This window comes from Hippichthys cyanospilos, chromosome 19 (genome assembly GCF_059441005.1).
Source record: "Hippichthys cyanospilos isolate Australia breed blue-spotted pipefish chromosome 19, RoL_Hcya_1.0, whole genome shotgun sequence".
NCBI classification, from domain to species: domain Eukaryota; kingdom Metazoa; phylum Chordata; class Actinopteri; order Syngnathiformes; family Syngnathidae; genus Hippichthys; species Hippichthys cyanospilos.
The window spans coordinates 1,625,114-1,648,969 of record NC_142387.1 but is presented as its reverse complement, the minus strand read 5'-3'; the positions used below and the strand labels follow the sequence as shown (position 1 = coordinate 1,648,969).

Sequence of the window (23,856 nt, the reverse complement as noted above, 5' to 3'; positions counted from 1 at the left end):
TTTTGATAATATTCCAAAAATATGTTGTTGTGGTCTCTATAATTTTAAAAACATATAGCAAGGAACTGAATGAACGCAAGTGAAACTGTCTTGGATATGGTTTTTGTTTCTACGTGTCTTGTACTTTGATGCATATGATGTGTATATTCCGGGTAGTTTGAATCATTTGCATACATACACACAAACTAGACCACTTACAAAATTCAATTTCACTTTGTGCAGTTTAGCAATTGTTCTGCTAAGGTGGGATACATTTGACAACAATTCTTTCTAATCTTTGTGAAGTGAGAAACAAAAATTAATAACCCCCCCCCCCCACACACACACACACACACACACACACTTTTTTTAATTTTTATTATTTTTTTACTGCCCTCCTCAGACCACCTGAAGTTCAGCAGTGATTATAGCCATGCTATGATCGGCGGGACGGGCAGCACGCGGGGCATGCGGTCAGCCTCGGAGCTCCGGGATTTAATGGACACCCTGCAGCGCAAGAAGAAAGCTCTGGAAAACAGCCTGAAAGCTAATGGGAATACAAACCCATCATACTTCAGTGGAACACAGGTCAGCTTTCAATGAGCCCTGCCACAGTGGTTATTATTCATGCTGTCCATGTTAACCTAGTTGTTTGGTCGTACTGTATATAGGCCAGGAACCTGATTTCCCTCGAAGCTGCACGTGTGCGCAATTACGCACTGCTCGCACAGTCACAGCGCACAAGAAAATTTATGCTGCGCATAAAACAAACTGCAATGTAACTGCCTTTTTTGTCTAATATTAGACCTCATCGTATTGGATAAATTAGACTAGTAATATTGTTTTCTGTACCGCTTTGTATTGTGACTCAGCGAGTGCCAGGTGTCCAGCCAATGATACGTTAAGTTTCACTTGCACTATTCATCCAATCAAACACATTGACAGAAGCGTTCCCTGCATACGCACCCAGTGCAGGTTAGCTAGCTAACAACAGCGCAGAATTAGAAGACACAAAGGCTAACCCCTTTTCCCGGAGAACGAGTAGCGACACACCCACTTACCAAGCCAAAGTAGGAAAGAAACGCGCTTCTTTTAAGATGGAATGGCTGTTGGCGTAAATGCAAATAGGACATGCGGTGAAAGTGAGTGAATTTTTTCTTTCTTTCCCTCAACTTGTGGCTTGAAGCACATTTTGGTGCCCCCCCAACAAACATCACTCAGACGTCACAAGGAATTAAAGAACACGTTGTTTTTTTTGTTTGTTTTTTCTGGCTCACATAACAAGGTTAGTTTTACTCCTTTAAGGCGGTAAGAGGAAAAAAAATACAAATAATCACTGATATAATGGTGCAGTTTGCTACTAATTTTGAGACTCAAGGCAAGTTAGGCAAGCATGATGACGAGGGTTTGACTTTTACAACTCTGCAATGCAGGTGTACAGTATAGTAGTTACCTAGTATTTGGTAATAAAACTACTAAGCCCAAACGTGAGGGTTTAGCATTCATCTCAATCTGTATGAATCTAGCAATAGCTCATAACATTGCATTATCTAGCTAGTTTTGCCTTTTTCTTTATTACTTAGCTATCGCTAGCATTAGTGCCAATCAGCCTAAAATAACACAGAAACGCAAAACAGCGCTTTGTTGACATAGTTTACCTCTTAATTGGGCTTTCATTTCCTCTTCCTCTTTTCTGTTTTCTGTCTTGCGCACCCGTGGGCTTGTGTCTTTTCAATTTTCATAGAACGGCAACCATGAATTTGTGTTTGTTTACATTACTTCGACGGCGCACGTCTTGATTGGGCTGCAGGCTTGCGGTGGCCTGTTGTGCAGAGACATATCCCCCCACTAAAGCAAGCAGCAGCATTGTGTCTCTGTTGATCAGCCAGGCCAGATGAAATATTGTAAATAAAACGTTTATTCATTCTTGCTTATTTGTTCATTGTGTAGAAAAGGAGAAGGCACCTGAGCACCCACCTTTTTTTTTTTTTTTTTTTAATTTTTTGTGAGGGCCACCGGCGGCACCCTAAGCACACATAGTGCCAAAGGCAGGTGCCTGCTTTGCCTGTAGGACGGACCGGCCCTGGTGACAAGTACAATCAATCAATCACATTTTATTTGTATAGCCCTGAATCACCAAAGTCTCAAAACGGCTTCACAGATGAAAAGAGGTCATGTCGAGACTTCTTTCAAAACGGCTTCACAGATGAAAAGAGGTCATGTCGAGACTTCTTTCAAAAAAGAAGTCATATAGAGACATCTTTTCGGTGTAAGGTACACAACAGCATCTCCTGTCAAAGCTCCCGGAAGGGGAAGGAAAAACTCAAAAACCTCAATTTGGGGAAAATCAGAAACCTCCAGAAGGGACCGCAGGTGGGAGGAGCCCCCTTCCAGGCCCACAGGTTGAAGTGGATGCTACATGTACCAAATACAGACAAATAGATAAACATTACAGACAAATACAGGTACACAATATAGATTACAGAAAACATAATTGTGCTATATAGTGCAACGATGACTTGACAGCAGGCAAAGCCATTGGGCAAGAACCCACAGTCCAAACAAGTGGACCGCAGACGGGCAATCTCTTAACCCGAGATGGTCGATCAGCGCATGGCCAAATGGGGGCTGTTGTCAACCTTCACCATCTAGCTAGCCACCTCTCCGAGCTGGGAGAAGGGGGCAGGAAAAAAAAAAAAAAGAAGCTGCAGACTGGCCCATTAACTAAATGCTTTTGAGTATAAATGTGTTTTTAGTCGGGATTTAAAGATTTCTACTGAGGTGGCTGCACGACCTTCCATAGGTAGGGCATTCCATAGTACTGGTGCGCGAATGGAAAAAATCCTTGACCCCACAGAGTTCTTTTTAGCCTGTGTAGTCGATAACAAACCGGCATTTTGTGACCGAAGTTGTCCGGATGGAACATATGGTGATGCTTTGTCGAAGAGATAGGACAGAGCTAAACCATGTAAAATTTTATAAGTAATTAACAATACCTTAAAATCACATCTCATGTGTATTGGAAGCCAATGCAAGTCAGCTAAGATCGGTGTAATCAAACTTTCTCGACCTAGTCAATAGTCTTGCTGCTGCATTTTGTACAGACTGCAGGCTTTTGACCCAGGACATGGGAAGGCCAGTAAACAGAACATTACAATATTCTAGGCGCGACGTAACAAATGCATGAATTAATGTTTCAGCATCGCTAGGAGAAAGGACGAATTCAAAAAACGCCTTTCTTGTCGTGTTATTATATGTGTTCGAAAAGAGAGAGTTGAGTCAAACATCATGCTGCGGTTTTTTGCAAAACTACTTTGGGAAATAGTACCGTTATCCAGGCTCAATGTGGTATTCTTAATCAAGTGCTGATGATGAGCAGGGCCAGTAATCAGCATCTCTGTTTTACTAGACTTAAGAAGCAGAAAATTGGAAGATATCCATTGTTTAATCTTAGCAAGGCAAGCCTCCAGTTTACTGCACTTGCACGGTTCTATTATTTCTAAAGGCATGTATTGTTGGGTATCATCAGCATAGCAATGAAAACTAATAGAATGTTTACGTATAATCGCCAGGAGGAATCATGTAGATGTTGAACAGTAGGGGACCAAGTACTAAACCCTGCGGGACACCACATGAGATGGAGAAAGATTCAGAGATCGCATTACAATGAGAGACACTATGCGTCATTCCCAAGATGTAAGATCTGAACCAAGTAAGTTCTGATCCCAAGATACCAACACATGATTTAAGACGTTCTATAAGAATACGATGATCAATAGTGTCAAATGAGGCACTAAGGTCAAGCAATAATAATTTTGATGAGGTGTTTGAATCCATGGCTAAGAGAAGATCATTGGTCACTTTTACAAAGGCTGTCTCAGTTGATTGGTAGGCCGTAGAACCTGACTGAAGGCGTTCAAATCTTTTGTTATCTATCATGATATCGCTAAACTGTTGTGCTACAACTTCCTCAAGAATTTCGGCAATAAACGGAAAATGTGATAATGGTCTATAGTTAGAGATTTTCAGGATCTAAATGAGGTTTCTTAAGTAATGGTTGAATGACGGCCCTCTTAAAAGCTTCAGGTACAGCGACAGATTGATAATATTCAAGACAGATGACCCTAAGATCGGGAATAAGTCTTTCACAAGTTTGCCTGGAAGACATCGGGCACGCAGGATGTCGGCTTTGCTGCATTAACCAAGTATGTAAGACACTCCAGAGGTACTAAATCAAACTGGGGCAGGGTTACCAGACTTTCATGAACCTGATTGTCTAAACTTGCATCAGCAATCACAGCCGAGTGGATAAGTGGCGCTGCCTTTTCTATTTCTTCCCTTATTATCTGAATCTGCTAGGTACAGAATCGCATTAAATTGTGTGCTGAATGGAGGAACCTATGATGAATCCGCTGCTGTTGCCTTATCTTAGCTACCGTATCAAATAAATATTTTGTTATTTTTTTTTTATTAAGGCCAATCGTTTTGGAAAAGTAATTTGTTTTTGCTACCCGAAGAGCCTCTTTATATTTCAGCAAGCTATCGCACCAGGCCTGATGGAAAACCTCAAGTTTAGTTGTTTACCATTCATGCTCAAATTGTCTACTTAACAATTTAAACGTAAGCATTTCATATGTAAAACATGGAGTGTGTCGCGTCGGACGAGTTTCAAGTCTCAACGGCGCTATAGAGTTTAGGGAATTTAAAAGAAACGTATTAAAATCGTTTGTGAGCTTATCGACTGAACCAATGAAAGACGGAAAGGCAGCTGTTGCGAAAGGCAGTAGTTCAAAAAGCTGTGGTTGATGAGTTAATATCACGGCTCTTAAAGCCTTGGTTGTGGTCAATAAGACCACATTGAGCTAGGACTTCGAATGTTATAAGATAATGATCTGACATAGCGTTAGTATACGGCAAAATTGTGACATTTGAGGCAGTTAGGCCACGGGTTAACACTAAATCTAAGATATTATCATTCTGGTGTGTTGATGCTTCTATTATTTGTGTAAAACCAAATGCATCGTTTATTGCTTGAAATGCTACAGTAATTGGCTCCAATGGGGAGTACATATGAATATTGAAGTCACCCATAACTAATATCTGCATGAGTTATTAAATCAGCTTCGGTTCAGGGAATTCATCTAAGAATCCAGAGTATGGACCTGGAGGACGGTAAATAACTACCACATAGAATGGTGGTGAGGAGCTCGATCGCATAACGAGAGCCTCAAATGTCTTGAAGGTGTGATTAGTGCTCGCACTAAGTTTAAGATCAGATTCTGAAATTAGGGCGACACCCCTCCCCCTTTTTTTTTTTTTACAAGGACAAGGCAATGTGTGAGCCCACAAGGTTTGGAGGTGAGGCCTCATTTAATGATAAAAATTCATTTGGTTTTAACCAGGTTTAAGATCATTTACAAAAAGGGCTTTTGAGGGGAGTGACCTAATATTTTTGAAGCCGAATTTAAACTGGGAAATTTTTCCTGAACTATTCTGAGGCTTAATGTTGGTAGTACTAATGCTAACAAGATTTTGATGGCTGGGGCTTGGTTTGTAGGTTGAGTAATTAAAACCTCGTCGCAATGTTAATAATGTAGGAATTCGATTGTTGACGGCTACAACGCACGCATTAATATTAATATTCCGCCTTGGTGCTATGTCACTAATCCGACCAGTTAAGGAGGCATGGCTACTTTCTGTAATCAACACCACCTCAGCAGAAATCTTATCACTAGGGGATTCAGTATTAGGTATTGGAACAGTGTGTGGATTGCAGTGACCTAGACTAAGTATACTATGTGTGTTGTAGCAGTCCAGCCTACAGTCTCCGCTACTCGCCTGCGACCCGAAATGCTCTAATGTGAGAAGTCATGGAAGGCTCAAACAGTCATCTATGTTTCTAGAAAGAGTGATGGCTCCTTCCGAGTTAGGGTGAAGGCCATCCATCTTTAGCAGGTTGGGCTGGCCCCAGAAAGAGGGCCAATTATCTACAAACTAGAAACCCTTCTCGCTACAGAAACTAGCCTAAGCGAGAATAATCTGCTAAACCTCTCATCATTGCCTCTCGCAGGCAGAGGGCCAGAGACAATAACTCGATGCCAACTCATCTTTCTAGCGAGATTAAGTCCTGGCTATGTTCTTCTTTGTAATCTCAGACCGCCTCATTTGAGTATCGTTGGAGCCGACATGTATCACTATATCTGAGGTACTAGTGTTGTTTGCGCTAGGCTGGTGTCTAGGCCTCTTGCATGTCAGTTCCCTAAAACTAGCTTCGATGTCGGGTGCTCTGGCCCCAGGAATACACATTACGGTGGCTGGCGTTTTAAGCTTAATGTTACGGTGATGGAGTCCCCTATAACTAATGTACAGTAGCCAGTAGACTGAGATGGAGTGTGCGTAGCAAGGGGGCTAAAACGATTATGCGTCTGAACAGGCTTACCGCGGCTAGCAGGCTGCTTAGGGCTAATGCTAGCCGGACTATCGGGTAGGCTACAACCCACACTAGCCGACGCTAACGGCATTGCGGGGAGGCTACGGCCCGCACTATCACTATCAGATGTGTCCGCCTGATCTACGATTATCAAACTACCCTGCTCTTGCTGACGGACACGGCCCTCTAGGAGAGAAAGCCTCTCCATGAGAATGGTGCAGGTGTTGCAAGTGACTGATGCGGTGGAGGTGCACGAAGCCATGCGTACCTTAGTACAGCCGAGCGAATACTTACGCTTAGCAGAGCTGCACGAAAACGAAGACGGATGGAGCTAGGAGCTGTTGAGAGAATTGGCGAATCACTAGTTAACGAAAAATGGAAACTCCTCAAAAATAAAGAAAAATACCAGACACAGGTTCGGCAGGTGGTGATAAAATAGAAAAATAGAAAAAGAAAAATATCGTTCGTCTCTCCAACTAAGGCTACAACAGCGACAGCAACAAACACATAGAAACGGAAAATGATTAACTGCTGGTGATCACAAATGACAGTAGCCTTACAAAACGTTCAATGAGTACAATGTATATTAGACTGTCATGACTAAATCACTGATTGCTCAAGATTTTAAAAAATAATAAACTTGTTGAAAACTAACAAAAATAGTTGGGATATGTTTGGCAACATTATGCAATAAAAACAATCACAATCATTGTTCTCCCATATTGGTGCTGGATGAGCCTTGTAGTTGTCACCCCAACCATCCCCTCATAAATGACAGGATAAGTACCCAAAAGCACATTACCGGTCCACACATGTTTAAAAGTTGTTGGACATCATCAGGTCGTGCAGTTCACATAAATTCTAGAGTTCCGAGCTGCCTTGCGTCATTAAAGCACGAGCCACGACTGGGTCATTCCAGCGCCGCAGCTAGACCCCTGGATATACTCAGAGCCCCCCACCCCTTCCTTGCTCATTGATGACAAAATGTGAGTTAGATGATAATAGGTCACTTTGGGAGCGACATCAGATTTGCACACGGCAACTCACTGTGTGCATGTCTGAAGTTGCTCACATTGGTCCAAACCCTGCTCAGGGAGTTTGTGTGAATGCTCAGACGCACTGAAAGTTAAAGGGAACATTGTACATGACTCACCATGGTTTGCAGGGTTCTACATTAACTTTTGCACAGTTACCACTGGTGTTAGCAATTTTTTTAATTGGTTGTACCACACAGGATTTGGTTTTACACTTTCCCGCCCCCCTTCCGTCATCGTCGGTCCGCCATTTTTTTCATGCTGAAAATTGTAATCGTCGGTCTGTCGACAACTTCCTGGACATAATACCCCACTGCTTGGTGGCAAAAGTAAAGTGATTATACAGTAGTCACATTGGCAATAAAGTGATTCCAAAAGATGCAGCAATGCTCTAGACCAGTGGTTCTTAACCTGGCTTCGATCGACCCTAGGGGTTCGGTGAGTCGGTCTCAGGGGTTCTTTCGAGCCTCCGCCGCAGAGGTCCACCCCTCAGTCTAGTCTGCAGTTAGTGGGCACGGTTATTGAAAGCGTCCTGCTCTGAGATTTCCTACCGGTCCGTTTTGATGTCACTGGTTTATGCAGCAGAGTGAGACCTCCCTATCAGACCGCTTAGAGAAGGCTGTATATGTGTCTGAGTGAGACTCTCTAACGGTCCGCTTTGAGAGCACTGAATAAGCAGCAGAGCGAGACCTCCTTCTCAGTCGGCACCACACACCGGAATTAGCCCGTTATCTCCCGAGCGCCGATCCAGGCAAATAAGCTCCTGCGGCCGGTGATCTAAAGGGTCGATCGCCATATGGACTCACGACGTGGTGGCAGGAAACTGGTACTTTTACCCACTGTGTTGGTTTTGTTATTTGAGCAAGGTGATATTAATGCACAAGTCATTTCGTGCACCAGTAAAAAAAATCATATTTTATTTTTTACTAAAGAAGGGTTCGGTGAATGAGCATATGAAACTGGTGAAGTTCGGTGCCTCCAACAAGGTTAAGAACCACTGCTCTAGACAAACATGCAATCCAGTTGACTTGCATTTATTTCGTTATGTATTTATGGCGTGTCGGACTGATAGACATCTGACGGAATGTCTATCCCGATGATTACAAAAATGGATGAAAAACACACTTTCAACATTCTTAATCAGTCATTTTTGTTTTTAGCATTCCCATCATTCATTGGTCCGTCAACTAACCGGGCGTCCGTCAGCAATGGGCTGACGCACTGCCTTCGTCAGGTAACCGGATGATATTTTGCTCAGCATACACTGTTAAATTGGCATTTATGGGTTAGGGTTATTGGTGGCAGTGTCGAGCCCTGTTCTGTATTTAATGCGCAACTTCAAACATGTAATTTGTAATGTCGTGGTCAAAATTTCTCTGTGTATACCCCCTCCAACAACAAATATTTTCCATGTTTAAATTTAATATGTATGTTGAGACTTCAATTAAATGTGTACATTAAAATTGTAGTGATCTTCTGGTGTTTTCTGTTTCAGTCATCGACCACTCCACCCCCCATCCCCTCACTTTCCTCATCAGCCTATCAGGAGCAGACAAGACGTCATCTCCCCATGTCAATAAAATCGGTGTCCCAACCATCCCCATCAAGACGTTCAGACCATTCCTCTCTACTCTCACGTACCTCCATCACTCGCAACCAGGACAACTTGAGCACGAGTGAGAGCCGATGTCTCAACACCACAGGGTCTTCTCCATTTTTGTCACCATGGAATGGCAGGGGCTCATCTACCTCTGTATCCAGTGGAGATAACTTACTCCTTTCTCTTCCTCCTTCTACATCCCGCTCTTCATTGAACGGGGGTGCTGTAAGTATGCCTTCAAGCCCCCGCCTTGGACGACGTAGCCTTGGCAACCAAGAAGCTGCACCAAGCAGTCGAACTAGGAAATATTCTGCGGGTTCTCTAAATGGTATGACCGAAATCGGGCACAGCCGCTCGCTGCCTCGCCTATGCCCCTCCCCATCACCTAGAGATAGCAATAATGGCATTCTGACATTATCAACTGTTCAGCCACATCCCTATGATGTGAACAAACTTAGCAAAGACCATTACTACAACAACAACTGCTTGAACACCAGTTTCGACCTCAACCACAACACTAGTAACTCCAACCAGCAGTTCTCAAATAAGAACCAAGTCCATACCACAACTAAAGGAGATGGTGTTGTGTCCATCTCACTCTCCTCCCTTAAGATGCCTTCTTGCAATGGCATCGCAACATCCCCACCTGACAATACAACCTCATCGAAGACCGGAAGGTCGTATTCCCCTCGTGTGGCCAAGAAACTCAGTTTGACTTCCACAAGCTCAGTGGCCTCCACCAGCTACATGAGCTTAACCCCCCCTGATATGGAGTTGTTCTCAGGGGAAAGTGCAAAGCCCTGGGTAGATTTGGAGCAGACCAGTATCCTGGGCTGTGGACGCAGTGAGAGGAGGTCTTCGTTCGGAAAAGCAGGAGTCACTCCTGCCACTGGTTTTAGAGAAAGACGGGGCAGTATCAGCTCATTGAGTAGGAAGGAAGAACTGAGTGACTACCATCATCACCAAAAAGAGGAGCGGCTTCGTGAGCAGGAGGTAGAAAGACTGGTAAGTGTCAAATACACTTTCCTAATAAGTCCTTTACAAATGGGGAAAACAGCAGTCAAACTATGAATGAATGCCTGTAGTCTTCACTGTGTGTATCATAAAATTGTCTCCTCAGGCGTGCCTTACTCTCCCAGGCATCTTAACACTCACATTGGTTGAGGTTAACCTCAAGACCACATCTGGTGTGAAGCCCATACTAACAGGACTATTTTAACCTTTCACTCTATTTTAGAGTGTGGTTGTGTGTGTGAGATACATGTTTATGTCCGTCACATGGTAGACTGCGTGCCCGAGTGTGGTTTGAGCCACAGAGAAAATTGGTCAGATGCGGGTTAAAGAAGCCAAGAAAATTAAAGGACAGCGTCTAAAGAGCAGCAGGTGGATAAACATGCAGATGTTCAAACTATATCTGGTCTCAAAATTCCACTCTTCGTTTCTCATAATTATCTATTTTGTAAAAGCATGCACATTACTGCCTTCAGGACCCATTTGCAGAATGGCTATGGGTGATGGCGTACCCATTTTTTAATTTATACTTTATTATTGTGACCCTTGAAATAAAAAGTTGGATTTCATAACTAGTGCAGTAGTGTATTTAGTAGAACCTGACTGTGTTAAGACAAGTATGACAGTATTATTCCTCCACCTAGTGGTCACCCAATTAAAAATCAGCCTGTTCATAGATGCCTTGATGGCCTTCTTTAGAACCTGTGCATAAGAAAAGGCTTTGCTGTTCCAAATTAAAAGCATATTAGAATATAGATTAGCATATTTTTGATTTGTGTGTCAATGCAGACAAAATAAGACACTGTCTCCATTTCCCTTATTCTTTTTCCGCCCTGCCATTGTTTTCTATATCTTTCTTTTCAACAGTCCCTCATTTCCTACTCCACCGTTTATAACAGCTCATTACTATAAAGGCTCCAACAGTAGCTTGTTCCTATGACAATAAAACAAGGTAACAGGAACACAAGTTTCTGGTTCACATTACACATCGTAAATCGGATGCAAGCTAGGTTCTAATTAAATTCATAATGGGTTTAGAGTTTTTTTTTTGTTTGTTTTTTCCTGGAACACAATTCCCTAGAATGTACATTGTTCACAGAGTGGTATTTCCTGTGGTCTTGTGCACTGTTTAGATGAGCATAGTTGACAACAGGAGGTGTCCTGGCACTCTTGCTTTCACACTCTCTCCCTCTCTCATGCAGATCCTATCACCTCCGACCCACATTCCTTTTCTCTGTCTTTCGCGTTCTAATATCACTTGATCATGTTGGTGCTATAAATTCTCCCTCCCCTTTGCTTAATTCAAACACTGCAGCTCACACCCTGTAATCTGTAGCCGTGTCTCAGCCACGCTAACAGTGGCAACGGAAATCTTGCACTGGGGGAATGTCAGTCAGGAGGGAAAACCATCTTAAAATCATGCAGACAACATACTGTACGTGACTTGATGGACAAAGGTGCTTTTTGAAAAAAAATGAAGGATTTTTTTTTCCTGCGATGCTTCCACAGGTTGTGTAAACAGTTGATTTTTGTGATGAATTGTCAAGAGTAATTTCAATGCTTATGCTTTTGATAATTACTGATGGTCCTACAAAAATCAGGCAAAATTTTTGGCCAGAGTAATTGGCAACTATTTTCATGTTTTACTTTTTATGTGTGCTAACCATTTACGACAGCTGTAAAAAATTAACACTGGTATTATTTATTGTATATTATTTCATATCATAACCGCTTACTCCTAAATATATATGATGACATTTTACGATAAGCTCATTCTGCGGCCTTGCCATTTAAAATAAAGCAAATCTCAGATTTAACAAGCAATGATTAGAAGAGCAAAACAAGGAAGTACTTAAAGAAACTGACCTAGATGACACTCATTTACTCACAATCTAGTCACAGTTTGTGTTAAAAAAAAAAATCATGAATTACACAGTCCAACAAAAATTAATAAATGTGCTAAATATGACATCCATTCAATTATGGCAACATGTGAAAAGAATTAATGCCCTTATAATCATTATCGCTCCACACATTGCATTCTGTGAAACGCAAAGTAAAGTTGTTGTTTTTTTAAACAAGTTACTATTGCTCTTCTCAAGGAAATAGGTTATCAGGTCAGCTCGTGAATAGTGAAAATCCACATAAAAATGGCACATGCATTGGGAGAAAACAGATTTGGTTCATTTTCATTTTTCATATTAATCAGCCAATAATCCATAATCATTATTTATTTGTAATACCAAAAATTAACATTGACCATAGTTGTGAATTCTGACATCTGAAATAGGTACCCTCATGGACTTACAGATATATCTACTGTACGTGTGTGTGTACTGTATATAGTAGGACTTTGACATTTCTAATGTGCCCTTGTCATTATCCCTATAGGAACGGCAGCGTCTTGAGACCATCTTGACCCTGTGCTCAAAACTGGACCAGGATGGTGGTGGCTCTAATACAAATTCAGCGTCTGCTGTGGCAGACCTCCAAAAGATCAACCAGGAGCTTCAGAAGCTTCAGTTGAATGACGATGATGACGATGACACAACTTCTGTTTTCTCCAACACTACGGTCCTTAATGGTTCCACAGGGAATGGACTCATTACAGAGAATGGGTACTATGATGTAGACGTACTGGTACGACAGAGGCGCAACAATGGTTCACGAGATGTCAAGGCAGAATCACCAACTGTCATTCTGCATAGCTTGGCCCCATCACCATCAACTCATACGCAGAGGATGAACGAGGTAAAAATAAAATGTAATGGAGATGGTTTGGAAATTTTACACATGAATATTAAACAGACTATGTTACCGAACCTGAGCATTCATTCACTTTTTATTTTAGAAAAGACAACAAACACCAGATGTTCTCAAGGCATTTATGTGTCTATTGGATTGCATCAAAAGTGATTGTGTCAAAAAGAGATAATCCTCTCACCACCTTAGAAAGGAATATATATACAGTATAGGAAAGAAATAAAAGAATGCAGTATGAGCACCTGTGGCTCTAGTCAGCTTTTTTAGTGATTGATTATTATTCAAGTGGAAATCAGTTTATACTACTATCTTGCACACATTCAATACCCTCCCTCCTTTTAACAAAGTATCAACATGTTCATCTTGTACAAAGACCGATGGGAGATATTTACCGCTCATTAATTAGGTTGGAGTGGGTGAAGTGTCACAGTTGGTGTTTGTATGCTAAGTAACAGGGGTTGGGAACTCCGGTCCTCGCGAGTCATAAACCTGTATGTTTTTGTCGTTTATCTCCTAAAACACACCTGATTCAAATAATCACCTCATCAGCAACCTCTGCAGAAGCCTGATAATGAATTTGAATAAGGTATTTTAGAAGAGAGAAAACGAATACATGCAGGGTAGCAGCTCGTGACAGGCGGAGTTACCTACCCCTGCTTTAGATCTAGTATATATATATAATATATATATATATATATATATACAGTATATATATATATATATATATATATATACTTTGTGTGTATATACTCTGTGTGTGTATATATATATATATATATATATATATATATATATATATAATTCCTCTTTTTCTTGTAACTCTTTTGCTTTTGTGTGCATCAAATAGCTGGTGGTCCGTGTATTCATTCCTGCATCATAGACAGGAAATGCTAACAGCTCCTTTGCTTTTGGTTACTGGTAATTTGTCAGATTTGAGACCTTGAATGACGACAAAGTTATTTAAAGTGTGATGTTACACACCAAGTTGTCAAAATAATTTTTTGAAGGACAATTTTATAAATAGTAAGTAAATTACATTTGTGTCTTAACACAGACTGCATGTTCATTTCACTGCACCTAATCAGTAGCTTGGTTGTTGATTGTGACGATTGTACCGTCAGGCACACGAAGATGCAGTCCACCGCTTCGGACAGGAAGCCAGGCCCTCAGACGAAGAAATGAGGAGAGTGGAGGAGGAGAGAATTCAGGTCCTAAACCACATGAAAGATCTTAAACAGAAAATTAAGGAGCTGGACAACCAGATGGAGGAATGTGCCAGAGAGGTATGGCCATTTTCATTTATGTTTTTGTATTTACTGTCAGGGCTGGAATTCTTTAAGAATTGATACTGTGGTGAACGTCTGTAATATACTGACATCTTTGAGAAAAGGTTATTCGCAGTCAAAACCTACAATCTAATTACGAATAACAGAAGTTAATCATTAGCTCTCACTCAGCCATGTCTCTTTTGTCAAGGTGGAAGTAGAAAAAGCTCTTGTCGAGGCGGAGCAGGAGTCTGAGTTAGCTTCCCTCCAGCAAGAAAAAGAGGCCCTGGACACACTTCACAACAAGATAGCTGACATGGAGACTAAATCTCAGCATGAAAAGGACAAGGTATTCCCATTTAATACTTGTCTTGAGAGTGAAGGCTAAAATCTCTGCGATCACCCCAGAGTTTTAACACATTTATGTCTAAAATGTAAGACACTGATATGCCACTCGGACAAGCTAAAATGTTGGTTCAAGCGCCAGGTTTTCATATCAAGTAGCTAGTGTGTGTGTGTGTGTGTGTGTGTGTGTGTGTGTGTGTGTGTGTGTGTGTGTGTGTGTGTGTGTGTGTGTGTGTGTGTGTGCGTGCGGGCGGGCGGGCGGGCGGGCGGGCGTGCGTGCGTGCGTCGGGGGATATTGCATTGCAACATGGCAAACAGCATGTGCACGGGTCACACTATATATGCTCGTTGAAGACTCACTTAGGTTTTTGAGGTCATGTGCCTAAGCAGTAGGTGCTAATCCTTCTCATGCTGTGTATGATCCAAACATATATTTGCTAATACTGCCCTGGGTGTAGCGGTCACCAAGCCATTGTATCTCAAACGCACACACTGCTATATAGATATTATAGGTGTATGTGAATCTATGTCCCATTGACATGACCAACAAGGTGAAATTTGAAAGTGGAGTAAAGAATTTAAATTTTGATGCTTTACTTAATTGTCCATGAGTGAACCTTGATAGACAATGGGAGAGTCAGATTGAATGAGAATTACAGGTAGATCCTGATTTGGTCGCAGAATAGGTCGAGAGAAGTACCTTTTAGAGACTTTGGATGCCTGTGTCTGTTAAAATTAATAATGTGTTTGAGTCAACCCTCACCGGTGCCATTCCATCTACTCTCCGCTACACATTTCCCACATCCACCTTTTTAATCTCCCTTTTGAAATAATCAGCAGTTGTCTTAAGACTTACTTACTAGCTCTGCATCATTAAGTAGATTTATATTGTTTCCAATTTCCCTCCCTAAATGCTAAACCTATATCCTAGGGAACTAACAGTGACTGTCCCAGTTCCACTAACGCTGCCATCCTCTCTGTGTCCTCTTTGTGTGTGTTTGTCCTGGTGGTACTACATGTACGTCATTCAATTTGTGCCTGGCATCTATTTGTGTGGCCTTCTATGTGCATATATTGCCATGCACATGTGTATATATCAGGCATGCGAGTTGCTGCAGGCAGAAAAGAGCAAAATAGAGAGATTGGCTCAGATTGTGTTTGAGCAGCGCTCTCAGCTGGACAGCTGCCCTGAGGCCACCAAGGAGCCCCTGCAGGAGCAGCTAGCCAGGGTCAGTACACGCATTTAACACTCTCCCGTCGCACAAATGTGAACATATCTTTGTCAGCCGTTGGATCAACGCAGATACTTCAGTCATATGCTAGGGTGAGAGGTAATGCTAATATAACATGGTGCACGAGATGTTATCTAATTGGGACATTTAGCTACTGTATGTGTGTTTGTCTGGTTTGTTCTGTTTTTTTGCAGGACACTTTGATTCACTCTGTAAATCAAGTACTTTTTCTCAAGGAAAGGGTTAGTAAATGCAGTCTATGAGGTTATATATTCAGTACCTAGACAATAAAATGTCCAACCGGTGTGTATTTGTGACAAGACCTATGTTTGTTTGTGTGTGTCTCAGGAATGTGAGGTACTTGAGACAGAAACAAAACGCTTTGAGGATCTGGAGTTCCAGCAGTTGGAGAGAGAGAGCAGGCAGGACGAGGAGATGGAGGCGCAAACACAAAAACTTCTGCGAGAGATCGCCGACTACCAACGGAGCACTGTGACACGCAAGGTTAGGATGTACCTCCGATATTATTGCTAATGATCCATTAATTGCATGACACCCTTTGACTAAGTTCTTTCTTTTTCCAGGAGCGACTGCTAACTCTTAATAAGCAGGGCGTAGAGATTGCCCAGCAGGCAGAACGAGAGAAAGAAAGCTTCCTGAAAGAGAGGAGCAATCTTGAAGCAATGCTGCAAAGGGTAAGGTTTCCATGTTTTTTTCCTCAAATGCCTTACATATATAAACACCTGAAGACTTCAAATGCAAAACCAAGACTCCTCACGTTTTTGTGAACGGAGTAAAATTAAATAATTTATTTCTGGTTCCGTTCCGTTCTGTTCCAGATTAATGATTTTTATTCACACTATACTATTCTAAGTTAATATATATTAGGCAATTTAGAGACTCATTCAGAATTTTTTTTTACCTTAAAAGACTTCAATGAACGACTTGGGTGTATGGGAATTTTTCACTTACCTGGCCTTATTATCACCCAACTTGGGCTGACTTTGAAAGGGTCATATCATCGTCAAATATAAATATATATTTTCCTTCCTTTCCTCAAAATGTTGAATGGAATCAGCCGAATCGAATGGAATCGATACATATTTTTATTTACGTATATATATCCAAGGTTGTTTTATTTGAACTAATTTTCATTTTGTGAGAGGAAAAAAAAAACATTAACAGCTATTCAATGCTATAGAGTTCGCAGACGGTAATATGCAGATCTAGTGTTATGCGTTGCATGAAATAAAACACTTCCCTGCGCAAAATAAAAGCTTTCTTGCAACATTTACTTCTTGGAATGAAGCCCTTTGTCAACTACAAGTCCGTCAATGGGTAACAAGATCTTTGCATTATGGGAGTCAGGCTCAGCCACTCAATGAGGTCATTGAAAGACTTGAAAATGTCATAAGTTGTCCGCTAGTGCCAGACGATGGATTTGGCGTCTCAATAGGAAAATTTCGATTGCACCCTGTTAGTGAGTTGCCGTTGACAGAATGAATATCGGAGTAAATGCATGATAATACAACGGGTTTTCAATATGTCAAGAATTGACAAAATTTCCAATTTTAAATGGTAGTATATGAGCCCGACATGGGCTGAATTTGACATCTGCAGGGTGTACCTCTCCATACCTCTAGAAGGAATGGCTGGAGGGATATTGAAAGTTGACATGTTATGACAATCTATACGATATTTTAGAACCTTAGCGTTTTTTTTTTTTTATATACATGCTTTTCCTTCTGATATTACATGTCAAAATCATCTGAAAGCCCAAGCTGGGTCAAAATTTTCCCCAAGGGTTGATATTGTCTCATTGCAAAACTAGAAAAGTCCATGAAAAAAAAATGTTAAGAAGCAAACTCGTCCAAAAATATACACATAACGATAGAAATAAACTGACAATTTATTTTATGTTTTTCATAGAAATGAATAACAGTTAAGTCTACAAGAACTACCAACTGTTGACATTTAACCTTAATTAAACATGTAGTTCTGGACCTCCAAAAGAAGAGGCAAGTAACATTTAGTGTACAATTGAGTCAGTTTCTGCTATCCTCAAAATTCTGTTGAACCACTCCACTCCAACCAATTATGGCACAGGTTTCCTTGTAGAACCTATTGATCTGATCACCAATATCAGTCTTTAAATTAGTGATGGGAAGTTTTTTCAAGAATTTCTTCTTTTGGCTTGGCTCTCCAAAAAGTATTTTTAATCTCAAATTCAGGTACCCAGTGGCTCATTCATTTTTTTTAGTGCTTCAAACAACGTATGACCATATAAAATAGAATATAATGGAAGGCCTTTATTATCATTGTACACAGGCAGACCACGAAACTGGGAACACTACTCCGATTGCACCCACGAGGTCAGTTTCTAATGGAATTTTGTCAGAAGAAAAGGATTCCTGTGTTCTCCAGGACCAATACCAAAAACAATAAATATAATAAATAATATACTGTATTAACAAAGAATACACAGAACAATATAAAATGGAAATCATTATTTCAAAGTGCATCATTGTATTTTTCAATGTGTTCTTATTTTGTTGTGATTCAAGTGTTAATAGTTCCAGGGAAAAAGCTATCTTTGAGTCTTTGGCTTTTTTTAGGGCAACAGTTTGAAGTCATAATGACCAGGATGAGTTGTGTCTCTATCAACATTTCTCACTCTACTCATATAGCGAGAGCTTGTTATCCAGGGATTCTGGGCGTAGCTCTATTTTGGTCAAATCGATGCCTTGACTTTTGCACTTGAAGTCTTCATACAATGCTGTATTTCTTAAATGTTTTGTATTTCCCAGGAAAAGGAAAATCTTGCACCTCTTGATCGAAAATATGCTGAGTTTACTGGTGGCCGAAGTTCTACATTAAGGGAGGTAGGTGTGGATGGATATCTCACACATAATCTTTTGCGCGCAGACACATATAAGCAGGATGGTGCTTTTTTCTAATAATGGTTGGGCATTCCCCTCCTGCTTGATTGCTAGGATGCAGTCCCCTTGGACGCACGTGAGCATGTGTATCTTTTAGCAGCAGTTTACATGTCAGCGCCTTTGTCACAACCTTTCTTCCAGTCAACTTGTGTGATCTCCCATCTTCTCTTGCTTCCTTCCTCTCTTTGTCTCAAATATAGTGAGGTACTCTTCGTAATCTATCTAAAATATTGACTAAACGGCTTCTTTAGGGCTCCCCTCATGTAATTATCCTTGCTCTCCTTGTGATACAAGGGCTACGTCACAGTCAGTGAACTCAGTGAGCTATATTCACAATTTGAGGGTGACCTTAAACATGCCCAAATCCACACACAGACTAATAGCTTCCCTGAGCCTGGAGCAAAAGTTTCCCATGATGACTTCAGTGATAAAGAGGCGTGTGTAGTTTTGGCGGGCAAATAAGGTGCAAAGTGGAGAGGTTTGCGTTCTCTTAATTTCCACTCTTCCTCTTTTCAGTCCTTTGATGTTGTGTCTCCTCTTTCCAAAGCTCTGTCACTCTTCTTCCTCCTCCTTCCATCTAAATATGTGCCCCTCTTCCAAAACAAACTCTGTGCACTGGCCAGAGAACCTGGTGACATGTCGAGAGCCTTCCCCTCTCCGACTCTCCCCCACCCCCACTTCCTGACAAAAAGATCCATCTCCGACACAGGCAGGTAACATGTGTGTGCGCAGCTACCTAATTGTGTTACAAACATGTCAATACACAGTTTTAACAGTAGGTTTTCACATGAAAGGCACATTTTGTGAAATAGTGGAATTTTTTTTAATATGACTGATTTTATTATCTATTGCCACGTTTTTTTTTTTATTATTGTACTATTCTGAAATGTCTTAAGGTTTTCTAAATGATTTAAATTATTCTGTGGTATGTAAATTCATGAACACAACTGTGGCTTACTGGGCTGTTTCCTTTAAATGAATGTTCTCATTTTAGCTGTTCATTACGTTCAGTTTACTCTGGGTGAGAAGACAATACACTATGCATTAAAATATATGCTCCCCACCTTTTTTTTTTTTTTAACGCCACAAGAAAGCACCTTAGTAACATTAAAGACCTGACGATAGTGTGTCTGTGTTGAGTACATTTTAACATACAGTTTGAAGTTGGCAAACCTCTTTCAAGTATATCATTTGTATTTGGTCAGCATTTCTGGTTGCTGGAGGGGAGAAAGTGTTCGGACAAAGATGGCGGCGCCCATCTTAGTGGCACGTTACCCAGGAAGAAAACAACATCCACTATGATGCCCCCGTTCTCAAGTGCAACACTTGGGCGCAATTTCCCAACTAAAGTACGCTTTCATGAATGTGATCATTAATAATCAGTCTGAAAAATAAAGTTAAGTTAAAAATTGCCCTGTATTTTTATAAGGAGTTATTTAAATATAGTGCAGGTAATTGTGTTTAATTCCGACGCACATGCTCTGGTTTACTTTTATTTTGAATGCAGCAAACTGCTTATTACCTTAACTTTTGCTCACCCACAGTTGTTTTGTGTTTAAAAATTGCATTCTCATAAGTGGCCTGTATTTTTGTAAGGAGTTGTTATTTAAATGCAACGCAGGTAATTGTTTTTGTCTAATCCCGACGACCGTGCTCTAGTTTACTTTTATTTTGAATGCAGTATACAGCTTATTACCTTGACTTTTGCTCACCCACAGTTGTTTTGTGCTTTTGCTCTCAGCCCCATCCACCATTGGTACAGAGCACAAGCTGTGGGAGTGTACTTCCCAGAATTCTCTCTTTGTCAAGCAAGGAAATTGAAAGCAGGCGCCTGCTAAAAGGTGTGTTTATGCATAAATACAGGGTTCAGTGTATTCAAGACGGGCATTTAAAAAATGTCCCAAGACTTTACAACTTCCTATACATGTCCCTCTCGAAGCAATAATTGTATGTGTGTTTATTTGTATGCATCCACCTCATATAATTTTATTCTGGCATTCCCAAAACTGGAATTCAAATATTTTAAATGCCTTTCTGGGACTGTGTGCTATTTCTATGTATCTGTTTGGTCCCTGTGTCCCTTTGGTCTCTTGATCTGGCACAAATATTATTAAATACACACGTGGACAAAATTTTTGGTACCCCTCAGTTAAAGAAGGAAAAACCCACAATTCTCACTGAAATCACTTGAAACTTACCAAAGTGACAATAAATAAAAATTTATTGAAAATTAAATAATCAAAATCAGCCATCACTTTTGAATTGCTGATTAACATAATTATTTAAAAAAAACAAACTAATGAAACAGGCCTGGACAAAAATGATGGTACCTCTATAAAAGATTGAAAACTATTTGACCAGACTGACATGATTAACTCAGGTGTGTCCTTTAATTGACATCACAGGTGTTTCCAAACTCATAATCAGTCAGTCTGCCTATTTAAAGGGAGACAAGTAGTCACTCTGCTGTTTGGTGAAAAGGTGTGTACCACACTGAACATGGACAACAGAAAGCGAAGGAGAGAATTGTCCCAGGGCATCCGAAAAAAAATTATAGACAAACATCTTAAAGGTAAAGGCTATAAGACCATCTCTAAACAGCTTGAAGTTCCTGTGACAACAGTGGCTCATATTATTCAGAAGTTCAAGACCCACGGGACAGTAGCCAACCTCTCTGGACGTGGCCGCAAGAGGAAAATTGATGCCAAATTGAAGAGATGGATCGTTCGAATTGTATCCAAAGAGCCCAGAACAACCTCCAAAGAAATTAAAGGTGAACTCCAAGGCCAAGGTACATCAGTGTCAGATCGCACCATTCGTCGTCGTTTGAGCCAAAGTGGACTTCATGGGAGACTGGAATTTGCAAAAATGCATGTTGACAAGCCACAAAGCTTCTGGGAAAACGTCCTTTGGACAGATGAGACCAAACTAGAGCTTTTTGGTAAGGCACATCAACTCTATGTTTCTAAGACTCAAAAACCAAGCATACGAAGAAAAGAACACTGTCCCTACGGTGAAACATGGAGGAGGCTCAGTAATGTTTTGGGGCTGCTTTGCTGCATCTGGCACAGGGTGTCTTGAATGTGTGCAAGGTAAAATGAAATCTGTAGACTATCAAGGCATTTGGGAGAGAAATGTGCTGCCTAGTGTCAGAAAGCTTGGTCTCAGTCGCAGGTCATGGGTCTTCCAACAGGACAACGATCCAAAACACACAGCCAAAAACACCCAAGAATGGCTGAGAGAAAAGCGTTGGACTATTCTAAAGTGGCCTTCCATGAGCCCAGATCTGAATCCCATTGAACATCTGTGGAAGGAGCTGAAACTTGCCATTTGGAGAAGACACCCATCAAACCTGAGACAACTGGAGCAGTTTGCTCATGAGGAGTGGGTCAAAATACCTGTTGACAGCTGCAGAACGCTCATTGACAAATACAGAAATCGCTAAATTGCAGTGATTGCCTCAAAAGGTTGTGCAACAAAATATGAAGTTATGGGTACCATCATTTTTGTCCAGGCCTGTTTCATTAGTTTGGTTTTTTTTAATAATTATGTTAATCACCAATTCAAAAGTGATGGCTGATTTTGATTATTTAATTTTCAATAAATTTTTATTTATTGTTACCTTTGTAAGTTTCAAGTGATTTCAGTGAGAATTGTGGGTTTTTACTTCTTTAACTGCGGGGTACCAACAATTTTGTCCACGTGTGTATACTGGAATATCAGTCATGCTGGTAGTACTTAACGACACAAAACTGAACATGGCTGGGCAAACTGTTCTTCCAGAGGAGCTGATGCTTACAAGTACTATACTTTATCACATGGAATGAATGTTGTGGCTTAAGCTTAAATCTTTTCCCTGTATGCATTCTCTTTCCAGGTCAGCCAACCTCTCGGGCATCATCCCAGACAAATGTCTACGTCAATGTCTTTGATTACCATGACAACCAAGCCTTTGACACAATGAGTGTGGACAGCACTGACTCCATTGAAACCAGCATCTCTGCTTGCTCTCCTGATATCTCCAGCTATAGGTTTGTACTTGCAAAGATTTGTCGTGAATGTGAGTGCAATGGCTTGTCTTTCCCATTTTTATAAAGGACTAATGAAATATAATACAGACATCAGGTGGCTATTAGCAGCAAGTGCCTGTTGCCGCTAACAGCATCTTCTGTTGGCTGAGGTTGTTACAGCATTATTTTTAATAAAAGAACCACGCAGACTGAACCACAGTCCGAGTCCATCCTTTTTCATACAACAGGAGTATCAATTGGGAATGGCAAGGTAAGCAGATGATTGGTACAGTTAGAGAACACAGTACGGTATTCGATTTAACTCTGGTATTAATCGCGGTCATTTGGCATATACACACAATCATAAACTTGGTAAAGAAAGGACAACTGCACAACTTTGGGTACCGTATTTTCCGCACTATGAGGCGTACCTAAAAGCCTTATTTTTTTTAAAAAGCTGATGGTGCGCCTTATAATCAGGTGCGCCTTATATATGGATCAATGTTGAGATTGGGATTCATAGATTGGGAATGAACTGATAAAGTAAGCTTTACCTGTTTCTTTTGTGTGTTTACAGTTGAACAAGGTTGGTCGTATTGACATTGAGTTATGCTATTGAGAGTTTAGGGTTATTATTTGAGTTATTATTGTTAGTACTTTGAGTATTACTATATTGTGATTGAAAAAGTTGTAAAATATGTCAATCGAGGGTGCGTCTTATAATCCGGTGCGCCTTATATATGGAAAAAGTTTTAAATTTTCATTAATTGAGGGTGTACCTTATAATCCGGTGCGCCTTATAGTGCGAAAAATACTGTATTTATGGTAAATGAGCTGCTTTGCGAGGAAAAGGAAAAAGTGTGTCGGGCGCTTTCAAAGTTAACACTGGTGAGGGGTTCACTCATTACTCACAATGTGGGTCTGAAACCCATTTAACTTTATGTGCGACAAATATATACTGTATATTATCGATATGAACACAAGAAAATACAAAGAGTTTAGGAAGATGTGATTTATTCTTTTTTTTTTAATGTAGTTTTTACATTGTTGTTGAAATTGCCTTATACACAGTAATATAGAAAATACTAGAACTTGACCCCCAAATTAAGGGTGCGTCTTATTCACAGATGCAGTTTATACTTTACGGTATTTTACATAATTACAGTATATTGTTTGCCAGTAATGCAAATTCCTGTCATGTACACTTTTTTTTTCTTTTTTAAATGGATAGATAACACTCTTGGCCAG

General features: G+C 40.6%; 1 protein-coding gene across 7 annotated transcripts in view; it reads left to right on the top strand.

Moving 5' to 3' along the window:
• Positions 1–23,856, top strand: part of phldb2b (pleckstrin homology-like domain, family B, member 2b) — a 93,542-nt gene that overhangs the window by 48,902 nt on the left and 20,784 nt on the right. For 4 of the 7 annotated variants that reach the window (XM_088401637.1, XM_088401643.1, XM_088401642.1 and 1 more), the window contains 13 exons: positions 383–567; positions 8,939–10,048; positions 12,446–12,805; positions 13,939–14,100; positions 14,294–14,431; positions 15,528–15,656; positions 15,854–15,901; positions 16,008–16,163; positions 16,244–16,354; positions 18,467–18,541; positions 19,804–19,947; positions 20,340–20,439; positions 22,476–22,629. In XM_088401637.1, coding sequence (XP_088257763.1) covers positions 383–567; positions 8,939–10,048; positions 12,446–12,805; positions 13,939–14,100; positions 14,294–14,431; positions 15,528–15,656; positions 15,854–15,901; positions 16,008–16,163; positions 16,244–16,354; positions 18,467–18,541; positions 19,804–19,947; positions 20,340–20,439; positions 22,476–22,629 — 2,872 coding nt within the window. Of the gene's footprint in view, positions 1–382; positions 568–3,488; positions 3,692–8,938; positions 10,049–12,445; positions 12,806–13,938; positions 14,101–14,293; positions 14,432–15,527; positions 15,657–15,853; positions 15,902–16,007; positions 16,164–16,243; positions 16,355–18,466; positions 18,542–19,803; positions 19,948–20,339; positions 20,440–22,475; positions 22,630–23,856 lie in introns of those variants that run through there. The other 3 variants (XM_088401644.1, XM_088401638.1, XM_088401639.1) reach the window with 3 other exon arrangements.